The sequence below is a fragment of the Giraffa tippelskirchi genome, chromosome 4 (genome assembly GCF_054371585.1).
Source record: "Giraffa tippelskirchi isolate mGirTip1 chromosome 4, T2T-mGirTip1v1.2.pri, whole genome shotgun sequence".
Classification (NCBI taxonomy): domain Eukaryota; kingdom Metazoa; phylum Chordata; class Mammalia; order Artiodactyla; family Giraffidae; genus Giraffa; species Giraffa tippelskirchi.
In genome coordinates, this window is record NC_137278.1 from 135,991,949 (window position 1) to 136,004,779 (window position 12,831).

The following is a 12,831-nucleotide window of genomic DNA, read 5'->3' on the forward strand; positions in this document are numbered from 1 at the left end:
TACTTGTTGCCATTATCATTAGCTTCCTTTCATATCTAGCTGCAAATAGCCAAGTGCTTTTAGTGTAAATCTCTTTTACAGATAGAAAGGGCAATTCCTTGGAAGAAAATCTGTCTTCAGCTTAAGAGCCTGAGGAAGTTTCTGTTTAAATCTCAAAAAAAAAAATTTTTTTTAATGTTTTCTGTTACCATGCCTTGAGGGAATGATGAATAGAGAAAATATGAAGGTATGCCTCTCTTGATATTTCAAACACCAGTTTCACTTCATTGCTTACACAAAAATAGCAGTTTATTTTTTTCATTTTACAATATTATAAAGAATAAAAATAAAAGAAAATAGGAAAATAAACTTACTCTTTGTTTTTCATTTGAGCCCTTTTTATTGGTCTCTTTTCTACTTTCATCTTCATACACTAGAACAAAGTCAATTCTTCGCTGACCATCGTTAAAATAGAGGGAGTCAGGTTTTCCATTAAATTCTTCCTGTGTAGAAAAGAAAAATAAATTTTAATATAGTTTCTTGAAATGTGTCAGCTCATAAGTGCTTATTTTGTAGCTTTAATAGGTACATTAGAATGTTTACAGAAAATGAGAAATATATCCTTTACTAGTTACTTGACCAAGAGGGCATGACCAACATGATCTTTGCAAGCATGGTCTGTTCTTGCTGAAAGAAAGTCCTTGATTGAGCAGATTAGCATTATTCTACAAATATATGGGGAAATATCAGCATTGTGAATGTGATACAATTATCCCAGAATGATTCCCATAAGAACAAGAAAAGGAGTTTCATGTCTGGAAATAAACACAGTAACCAGAGATGCCTATCTGAAGGACTAAAGTTCTTTTAACAAGAGAAAAAATCTCAGGGCTTCCCTGGTGGCTCAAATGGCAAAGAATCTGTCTGCAATGTGGGAGACTCAGGTTCGATCCCTAAGTTGGGAAGATCCCCTGGAGAAAGGAATGACTCCCCACTCCAGCATCCTTGCCTGGAGAATTTCACAGACAGAGGAGCCTTGTGGGCTACAGCCCATGGGATATCAAAGAATTGGACACGACTGAGTGAATGCCTGCATCCTACCTATGCCATATTATCTAACCTTTTCATCAATTTTCATGACTTCTCTCTAAACCACATCACTTTATAAAAAGTATCATTTTATAACCTTAAACAAAAGCCAAAAAATGCTTTGATACACACAAAATACACAGCAGTCGTTGGTATTTGTCCCCAAATCCACACAAAATATCCACTTACTCCTACCAAAAAACAAACAAAAATCCCAGAAACAAGAGCAAATAAATGAGCCTTTAATTTAGAGCTTAAAAAAAAACAAAGTCATAATGGCAAAACAGACCTAATACAGCTTAAAACAATCTCTTATCATATGGATTTGGACAGAATTGTTTTTATTTGCTCCAAGGAAAGACTTGAGTTTGTGTTTCTCTCATAGCTGGTCAAGATGCTTATGTGAATTTTGCTTTAGAATTGAAATACTTTTTAACTAAGTAATACTTTTTAATTTTTCAAGTTTTTTCCATTAAAAATTCATGGGAAGGTAGGACTTTGCACTCACTTGCTGAAACCACTTAATTATTAAGTGTGATTAATTCTCTGCACTCAGCATCATTTAGTACATAAATCCCCTTATTTTACCACCACCGCTTTCTCATTTTCGTCACACTTTTGAGACGATGTGTTTTTTTGCCAAATGTATACAATTTGATGGGAAAGCCCCAAGTGGCTCAGTGGTATAGAATCCACCTGCCAAGCAAGAGACATGGGTTTGATCCCTGGGTCGAGAAGATCCCCTGGAAAAGGAAATGGCAACCCACTCCAGTATTCTTGCCTGGAAAATCCATGAACAGAGGAACCTGAAGGGCTACAGTCCATGGGGTTGCAAAGAGTCGGACACAACTTAGCAACTAAACAACGACAACAAATATAACCTGATACTTGTCTTTCCTTTATTCTTTCCTACCACAGAGCGTCTGAAGATTGTTAACAGTATTTGCAGTTCCTTACATTCAGCAAGATACTTCACCTGCAGAATGCACTCTGGCAATGTAAGCTAACCCACAGCCCTTCACCAAGGTTGAATTTGACCAGGGACCTTCACTATGAACAGTGTGACCTGGCCTGAGACCTTGCCCAGACAGGGCACTGAGGGAAACAGACACATCAATGTCCAAAACTGAGGTCACTACTCAAGTCTTTTATTTGCAAGTTCAGCTCTTTAAAATCGGTAAACTTTGAGAGTATTTAAAGTTATACAAGATATAGAAAATAAGATTATGGTCACCAAAGGGGAAAGGGTGGGGGGATAAATTAGGAGTTTGGGATTGACATATATACACTACTATATTTAAAACAGATAACCAACAAGGAACTACTATATAGTACAGGGAACTATACTCAGTGTTTTGTAATAACCTATAGGGGAAAAGAATCTGAAAAGAACATATATATATACATATATATATGTATATATGTGTATATATATATATATATATACACACACATATATACATATATATGTATATATATATACACACATATATACATATATATGTGTATATATATATATACACACATATATACATATATATGTATATATATATAAAACACTGAATCACTGCACTGTACACCTGAAACTAACACAATATTGCAAATTAAGTATACTTGAATTAAAAAAATAAATTAAAACTACATTTTTAAAAAGTTGTACAAAAATGCTAAGGCCAGTCTTTTTTCATTTCAGCAATGGAGTCCTTGAGGCCCCTCTCTTCAATTTCTCTTTTCTTTCACTGAAGATGTTACTATTGGTGACAACCTAGGCAGTTGCTAGAGGAAAACTGCATATAGAGGAAAAACCTTGAGGCCAAGGGGAAGTGGGGTAGGGTGGAATACAGTCACAAAAACCTGGTCATTATTACAGATGTCTGAAATGTGTACAAAAGCAGTTTGTGCTCTGGAGCCCACATTCTGCTGCCTTTCCTTGGTGGCATCCGCAGGAGGCTCATTGAAGTCAGGTTGTGAAGAATGACATGGAAAGAGAACTATGTCTGCATGGGGCCCCCGGCATTCCTTCCTGCATGGCCCTCGCTCAGCCACATATGTTGGCAGCCTGCTACCAGATAATCCAGTCTGCAGGCATGTCTCTCCTGTGTGATAGAAGACCATGGCCCTTTGTTGGAGGAAAACCCCACTGGCTTGGCAAAAGCTGCCTGTGTGAAATAACTAGGTCAGACTCTGATATGGTATTATTAGAATGCAATGCTGGGGGAAAGGTGCCAACTCTGTATTGCTGTGAAATCCAGGTTTCCCATCTCTTGGCAGAAAACAACTGGGAAGAAGGGAGGAACAAAACGCTGGGCTGGAAAGCACTCCTAACAAAGAAGGAAACTGTCCCACATCAAAGAGACTGATCTATGAACACATCTGTGCTGTTTAAAAAAAAAAAGGCTGGATTGTTTTAAGTTATAAGTTGCACTACAGGCCTGACTCATCCAACAGGTATTAAAATGACAAAAAACTAAAAAACAAAACAACCCTCTTCTAAAGTTTTGAAGTAAAGTTTCAATAGTTTCCTAGGATGAATACTGATCATCTTAAACAACTGATTAATCAGAAATGGATTGTTCTAGTCCTGACTCTCGAAGTCAACTCAAAATTTAATCTTTAGTTTTTTTCTACCAAGTCAAATGGCATCAAGGTGAAATAAAAAAAAAAAAAAAAAAACCTGAAACAATCTTTCCAGTTCAGCAGCTACAAGTTTAAAAACACTTTAACAGATGGTTTAAAATTTATCAGGTCAAATTATCTTAGAGATCAGAGCTTATGTATGGGTATTGACTTCTCTACCAGTTCAGTTCAGTTGCTCAGTAGTGTTCGACTTTTTGCAACCCTGTGGTCTGCAGCACGCCAGGCTTCCCTGTCCATCACCAACTCCTGGAGCTTGCCCACACTTATGTCCATCGAGTCGGTGATGCCATCCAACCATCTCATCCTCTGTCAGCCCCTTCTCCTCCCACCTTCAACCTTTCCCAGCATCATGGTCTTTTCTAATGAGTCGGCTCTTTGCATCAGATGGCCAAAGTATTGGAGTTTCAGCTTCAGCATCAGACCCTTCAATGAATATTCAGAGTTGATTCCTTTAGGATTGATTGGCTTGATCTCCTTGCAGTCCAAGGGACTCTCAAGAGTCTACTCCAACACCACAGTTCTAAGGCATCAATTCTTTGGCACTCAGACTTCATGGTCCAATTCTCACATTCAAACATTCCTACTGGAAAAACCATAGCTTTGACTAGACAGACTTTGTTGGCAAAGTAATGTCTCTGCTTTTTAATATGCTGTCTTGTTTGGTCATAGCTTTTCTTCCAAGGAGCAAGTGTCTTTTAATTGCATGGCTGCAGTCACCATCTGCAGTGATTTTGGAGCCCAAGAAAATAAAGTCTGTCACTGTTTCCACTGTTTCCCCATCTATTTGCCATGAAGTGATGGGACCAGATGCCATGATCTTCATGTTTTGAATGTTGAGTGTTAAGCCAACTTTTTCACTTTCCTCTTTCACTTTCATCAAGAGGCTCTTTAGTTCCTCTTCACTTTCTGCCATAAGGGTGGTGTCATCTGCATATCTGAGGTTATTGATATTTCTGCCTGTGATCTTGATTCCAGCTTGTGCTTAATCCAGCCCCGGATTTTGCATGATGTACTCTGCATATAAATTAAATAAGCAAGGTGATGATATACAGCCTTGACGTACTCCTTCTCTATTTTGAACCAGTCCGTTGTTCCATGTCTGGTTCTAACTGTTGCTTCTCCACCAGGAAGCTTATTAATTCTTATGCTCATCAGAGTAACTTACTATTACCCTAACAGTCTTAGGCAAATGTCTTCAATGTCAAAAAAAGTCAAGAGTCTCTAGTTGTTGACACTTCTTTTGTCTTGGAAAAATAATGAATAAACTTCTGATTACAGTTTGGGGTCTATAATATGCTTTATCTGTTCATAGCCATTGCCTTCTCTGGTCCCAAGGATACTAGATTCCACCAATTTAGCATTCATTTACTCATGTGCAGCAATCTATCCCAAAGCTGTAAAGGCTGCAATGGTTAAAAAGACTAGCCATGTTCATTTGTCATTATAGCAAAATAAACAAAAACCAACCAGCCAACCATTACAGAAGAATGACCTGATCACCTCTTTCTTAGGCTGTTGGCACTCACTTTTTATGCTTGGGAAGAAGAAAAGACATGCTTGTTCTGAGAAGGGGTGAGCTAAGAAATAAGGTCCTGGCAAGGCAGTATAGGACAGAAGGGATAAGAAAGGTCGGGTATGATGTACCCAAGTGATTCTTCCCAGGTGTCCCCACTCTCAGCTGGCTTCTTTCCTCCTTTTATTTGGAGGGCATCTCCTAGTGGTTCAGACAGTCAAGAATCTGCCTGCAGTGCAGGAGACCCAGGTTTAATCCCCAGGTCGGGAAGATCCCCTGGAGAAGGGAATAGCAACCCACTCCAGTATTCTTGCCTGGGAAATCCCATGGACAGAGGAGCCTGCCAGGCTACAGTCCACAAAGAGTCGGACACAACGGAGCTACTAACACTTTCACTACTTTCACTTTCCTTCAACGGAAGGGCCTTTGGGCCCTTTAACCAAATGCTTAACCAAATCGGGATAAAAATGTAAGCAGCAAAATTACTCTACCAAAATCTGTGGAGTCAATCAAACTCAGGCTAAAAAATATTAAAAGAAAATTACAGAAAGTTCCAAAAAGCAAAGCTTGAATTTGCCATGTGCTAGCAACTGTTCACATGTTATTTAGATTGTATTCACAGCTACTGACAAGGCCTTTACATTGTACTAGGTATTATAAGTAATCTAGAGATGATAAAAGGACATGGGAAGATGTGCATATGCTATATGCAAATACTACGCCATTTTATATAAGGGACTTGAGCATCCAAAGATTTTGGTATCCACAGGGGTCAAACAAGTCCCCTGTGAATACCAAGGAACAACTGAAATTACTTGGTAGGAAAACGTCTCTTAAGTAATCTCAGAATCCAATAAGGCATTGGACTTCTTGAACAGGGTGCTTCGGATACATGAAGGGTCACATGATGCTTACATGATGCTTAGGTTTATCTTCTGGGTGGAAAAAAAGGGGAAGGAGAGAACCTCAGGAGACAGCTGCCTGGGTGAGACTGCTCCATGGCATTTATGCCAGTTAGAGATGAGCAGCTGATCTCACAAAGCACCTTCCTGGAACCCTTGGCATCAGCACTTGGTGAGTCCAGGACTTGCTCCTCAACATGTGTCCAACCTCACACTTCTCAAGTGTCTTTAAATTATAAACAAAGTGAAAGTGTTAGTCACTCAGTTGTCTCTCACTTTGCAACTCCGTGGACTGTAGCCCACCAGGCTCCTCTGTCCATGGAATTCTCCAGGCAAGAATACTGGAGTGGGTTGCCATTCCCTTCTCCAGGGAATCTCCCTGACCCAGGAATTGAACCCAGGTCTCCTGCACTACAGGCAGATTCTTCACCATGTGAGCCACTAAATAAATAAACAAAACATGTCTGCAAATAAACCCTGCAAAACCAAAACTGGAAGTCCTATTTCACAATAGAGGCATCTACTCCTAGAGTTTAAAACGCAAATGTTAAATGATTTGTCCAAGATCTGGATACAAAGCAATCAGATTTGTATCTTTGCTCAAACTCTTGTTTATGTATAATGATGCTAGAAACTTGCCTTGGACAGCAAGTGATATTATCTGACTGTATCAGATTAAAAAATTCTAGAGAATTTCCACACAGTCTATTCCTGCCCTGATAGGGTTGTCATTTACTATGAGATCAGAGAGTATTCCAAGTTTATTGGGATTAATGGCCTCAACCTTTACAGAAAGCAGGACACAAAAAATCTTATTGTCTAACAATGATAGCTGAGGAATTACATTATGAAAAATAAACAATATCAAAACACTCCCATAATTAAAGAGCAACTGATATGTGAATGTGGAAAACACATGTGGCTCTCTACAGTCCTTAAGACTAGCAAAACAAAGTAGTTAGTTAATTCCAAGAAGAACACAGAGGACAAAAACAAACTTTAATCGTAGCAGAAAACTAAAACGAAAATACAGGATTTTCTATTTTTCAGTAAACCTTGGATCCCTGCCCATAGCAAGTTGTAGGGAAACAAAAATTTAGAAGCAAAAGCCTTTATGTAAATATTTAGAGCCCATGAAATCTAGAACATAGTGAAAATTTATTTATATGTCATGTAGTTATAAATGAGGTATCAATCTATTCTGGTGTTTTCCCTAACTGTAGCAGAGTCGAGGCAGATTCAAGGCATAAGAATTAGTGGAACTTTTTTTTTCTTTAAACAATTGTGCAAAATTAGTGCAAAGGATAGCAGAGACTTGATTAATTTTTATTTGTTTTATTCAGGCCACCTCCCTGGCCTGAAAGAATACTTGACACTGAGAAAATGCAAAGTGCAAAGAAAAATGCCAAGAACTGCAGGCATGGAAGGCTGAATGCTGAAGGTGGAAGATTAGTACTGTGAGAAGCAGGGATGGGAGTAACACGTTAGTACCAGGGGTTACTTCCATTTTCACTACCAGGAGTAAGGAGAAGTACACACATGAACGTACAAGGAGCCAAAAGGAAATCAGCTAAGTCAATGGCATGTTACGGGGTTTAGCGAACATGTTTTTGATGAGACATTTAAGAAGGTGTGGGCTTCCATAGTGGCTCAGATGGTAAAGAATTTGTCTGCAAGGCAGGAGACCCGGGTTTAATTCCTGGGTTGGGAAGATCCCCTATAGAAGAGAATGCCTACCTCTTCCAGTATTCTTGCCTGGAGAATTCCATGAACAGAGGAACCTGGCAGGCAAACAGTCCTTGAGTTGCAAATGCGAGTCGGACTTGACTGAGCGACTAACACTTTCACTTCACTTTTCAAGAATGTGTTGAGGAGAAAGAAGTGCAGTGGAAAAGTTGCTCATTCAAGGAGGAAGTCTCTGTGACAACTACAAGTCTGTTAGAGTCCAAGAACATCCCTTGTTAGCGACTCCATGACAATAAGGGGAAACTCAACTCAGGAGTGACCCAGAATGACATTTGTACAAATTACACTGTCTCCTTCTCCACTCAGTTAAACACACTATCAACTTCTGAAGGCCGGTGGCCAGTTCTTGTTCACCCTGAGTTCTCTGCTGAGTCTTTGCATTTAGCAGGAGCTTGGTTTGCTTTTTTCCTAGGAAAAAATACCGTTCTTTTTTTCTGATGATAAAAGTAATATATACTCAATAACAAAAAAATTCTGAAGATACAGAGCAGTATAAAGGAATCAATAAAAGTCATATGTAATCCCATCTCCCAAAGAGGAGCCAAGCTTGTCAATATTTTGGATCTCTCTCTCACACACATGCACAAACACACATGCACATTCACTAAGAGAATACCATACTATACACTGTGTTCCAAAAACACTCATCACAACCATTTTTTTAGCTTGATATAAAGCTCTACATCATCATGTTTAATAGCTGCAATACCATCTAAACAGTTCCTCCACTGATGAACACATATAAGTTGCTTCTAATTTGTTGCTTTCATAAACTGCTCCAAGGAACATCTTTGTACATACGTATCTGTGTACATGTTCAATTACTATTTCCTTAGGCTAAATTCTGCAAGCAGATTTTACGTTTTGGAAGTTTTTTGATATATATGTTGCCAAACCATCATCCAAAATACTTATAAAAATGAACACTTCCACCAGCAGAGTATGAAGTGCCTTTCCCTCACTGGATTTCATTCTTTCTCACTTTTCCCATGATAGTAAAAAATTTTTTTTTCATTTTCACCTTTTAATTAGAGAGCACTAACATTTTTATGGGTACTGCCCAACTGAATTACTGCTTTTCTGAAATTTCAATTACTATTCTCAACTTGGGCTTCCTAGGTGGTGCAGTGGTAAAGAATCTGCCTGCCAATGCAGAAGACGCAAGAAATGTGGGTTTGATCCCTGGGTTGGGAAGATCCCCTGGAGTAGGAAATGGCAACCCACTCCAGTATTCTTGCCTGGAAAATTCCATGGACAGAGAAGCCTGGTGGCCTACAGTCCATGGGACTGCAAAGAGTTGGACATGACTGAGTGCACACACACACACACACACACACACACACACACACACACACACACACATATTCTTGACCTAACTGAACTATCTTATTATTTATTACACATTCTTGACCTAACTATCTTATTATTTAATCCCTTTCCAGTAGGTTCTCTTGGTTTTTACTCATGAGATTCTAAAGACCACACTGTAAGTAAATGCTAATATAGAAGCGGTTACTTCCCAAACGAAAAAGAGAGAAAGACTCTAGGGCACTGTCTACCAACTCTGTTCTCAACAATGCTGATGTGTTTTCTGAAATGTAGACATTTAACTTGAATGTGTGAGAGTAGTTTGAGAAGGTCACTGCCCCCTGGATATACTTTCCATTACAGTTTATATGCCTCCTATGCAACTACCAAATATTAGTATATATTTTGACTCATATTTCTTTAGAATATAGAATTTACTGCTTATTTAGTTTATAAATGATTTCTGTTGCTGGTTAAAAACTGATACACAAATTCTTAAAAAAAAAAAAAGACTTGCTATTTTATATATGCAAATGGCTATAAATAGTTTCCAAATAGTGTAACTGACTACTTTCAGTCATTTCCCATCAGAAATATATGTAGTTCATTTATAAATAATATTAAATTGTGCCATGAAAATGCTGCTACTGCTGCTGTTTCTTTTTTTGTTGTTATATTGATAAAGGAATGTTCATATGCCAATGGCTCCCTAGTTTGGTCTATGTATTTTGCCTTTGTTTGCCTATGTTAAAATAAACTCTCGAGTTCTATTATTAGAACATCACGTTTCAAACACAGGATGAGGGTGGAGGCATAATGCCTCAGGCATAATTGTGGTTCAATATTTCCCTCTAGCCTCCAAGGAAGCAGTAGTTTTAGCAAACAGAGTTCCCTATGTTTTTAAATATTACATTTCTTAAAATTTATGAACCAGGCTAGAGGAAATATGAAAATAGAACTATGACATGACATTTACAATAAAGCTTCCTTAAAAGGAGTTAAGCAACCAAGGAAGATAATAAGCTTTCCACAGTGGGAAGATGCTTAGTTTAGGAGCCTTCTCAGAGCGGAGAGACTCTGAGTGAACTTTTCCTTACTTATACCCACCAGTTGGAGTTGGGGTTAGGATTTGCATTAGCACAATTTCAAACTTGTTTTGCTTTCTTGTTTCCTCCCAGACAGTCTACCATTTTTACAACTTTTGCCTAGCCGTCCTTAAAGGTGATCTGCAGAAAACAAGAGGAAAAAGTAAAAGGAAAGGAAGAAAAGGAAAAGAAGAGGAAAAATGTCAAAAAGTCTGGAGTGGTTGTTTTCACACTTCCCCTTTTCTAGAAGAAGCCATCATCTGCTTGCACTATTCTCATCCAGTAGTGGTAACGTTAGAGAAAGGAATGTGGGTGAGATTAAGCTGTAAGATATTCCCAATAAAGTCAGGAATGATAAAGTGATGTATATGATGAAACAAGACAAGTGGACAATAGGACGTTTTTAAGAGAATGATTATCTTCCTGGAGGCTGACCTCTAAAGGTTTCGATATCCCCTAAGTTTTATTATTCTATTATAGATTTAACAGCATTCCAATTATGTTAAACTTTTTTGAACCTACTAACATTTTCAGTTTGTGTCACCTCTCAAGGAAGATTATGCAACAGATTTTCCATGTAGGCAAGATGGCTGTCCTAAATGACATTTTTTGATCTTTAAGAAATAGCTCCCAATCTCATATTCTGGAATCAGTTAGAACAAAAATAATATTGCTATAACCAAATCCTTCATGATTTAATGGACTAGCACACTATCCCATCTACAGTTTTAAGATCCTTAGACTTAACAATAATTTTAGCTTGACTTTATTACCATAGGTTTTCTTCTGCCTACTCTCTAGTTCCTCTTAATTAATCTCATTTCAATAGCATACTTAGTTTCAGTTTTTGGAAAATTAAGTGCTTATGACTCAGAAATATTAACTGTTTGGTTAATTAATACACCAAATCCACAGCTGTAAACTGCCCTTCTTTTCTCAGTCACCTGAATTGCATGGGGCCTGGGTTACCACTGATATTTCACGCTTTTGAATGAAAGCCAATCTCATAAAATGTGAATATGATCTGAGAATAAACAGAAAAGGGAGTTTCAAGATACTGCTCTTCAGATTTTTGAGCTAAAGAAGATACATAAGGTATAACTGAGGGCGTAACTAAGGCAACAGGTGTTCATCTCCTTACTAGGTTCCCATGTAATTCTTCTGCAGACTCCCTCAAAATGACAATCCATCATTCCCAGAGAGCTCTTTATCTTCCACAGGAGATATCCCTGTGCTGTCTTAGAATTGCCCTGAGTTATTTTTGGCTGCTTGGGGCTTGCAGCACAAAGCGTCCTGTCATCCACTGTGACTCCCCCATTGGACTGTTATACCCCCACGACATAATATGCGCCTTGGGCATAATCTTCTCAGACCATGTCTCTGGGAATTGATGTTTGCAACCTCATTCATAGCAAGAGGAAGAAAAACAAATCAGAGCATCTGGTGCCCAGCAAAGCAAGGATTGTGCCAACTCCTGTCGGTTGGTTAATGCTTTATAAAGATAGTATTTTTTCTGTTGTAACTCAAGATGCAGTTTACAAGAATGGCTGCTCTTTGTGGCATCAAAATGAGGATGCAGAGATGTTTCCAAAACTAAAAAACCCAAGTGACTCATTTAAAACAATGGCACAAAAATCTTTTAATTGACTACAAATAATAAATAACACCTTAAAAAATCCTCCTCCCAATCAATTATTGGGAAGTCTTAAGAAATAAAGTGCTCTGAGGAAATGAGTATTGAGATGAACTTTACGCCAATTAAAAGGTTACTTCAACCTTTTTGTGCTCAAAATTTTACCAAATATAGTACATAACATTTCTGATCTTTAGAGAGGATACTGAACACAACTACTATTACTACTATTACTACTATATTATTATAATTAAGGAGGTAAAAATGAAAAGAGAGCTTCAATTAAAAATAAAAAACATAGATTGTGGTATCTGGCAGAGCTGGGTTCAAATCACAACTCTACTATATACAACTAGCTGTGCGCCTCTGTGTATATATTTTATCTCTTTAAACTGAATTTATTCACCTGTAAAAAGGGGGGAAATGATAGGAAGATTAAGTGAGATGTGCATGTAAAGCAACAGCACAGAGCCCAGAACATAGTAAAAGCTCAATAAATGTGAGCTCTTGGTGTTCTCTATTCAACATGAAATAGTTCTTTATTGATTACTTATTGATTACTTAATTGATTATGTTTAGTGCATTCACATACTTTACAGTCATTATGAACTTTCACCTGCATCTTGCTGTTTCTCTCTGCTACGAAGTCTCTTCTTTTGTTATGAATTTACCAGTTTTTAATAGGTATTCCACTACCCTTTTATAATAGTGATATACTGCTATCATAGATATACTGCTTATATCGGCTTTGGGCAACCAGATTAACCGAATTTTTTGACTTTCTTTGAAATTAGGCCTTGGTGCTTTGGTTTTGGATGTCAGAGTCTTTTTAGCTTTCTTCAGATTCTGAGTAAACTGTGACTGAAGCAAAGGGCTCCATCCCAGAAATGAATAAAATATGGTAAGAGTTAATATATTACTCTCCTTATCCCAATCTCT

At 37.9% G+C, this 12,831-nt stretch overlaps 1 protein-coding gene across 5 annotated transcripts in view; it reads right to left on the reverse strand.

The window, feature by feature from the left end:
- The window catches only part of ANO6 (anoctamin 6), a 226,014-nt gene that overhangs the window by 90,993 nt on the left and 122,190 nt on the right, over nt 1-12,831 (reverse strand). For all 5 annotated transcript variants that reach the window (XM_081593569.1, XM_081593567.1, XM_081593568.1 and 2 more), the window contains one exon: nt 354-482. In XM_081593569.1, the coding sequence (XP_081449695.1) occupies nt 354-482 (129 nt within the window). The remainder of the gene's footprint in view (nt 1-353; nt 483-12,831) is intronic.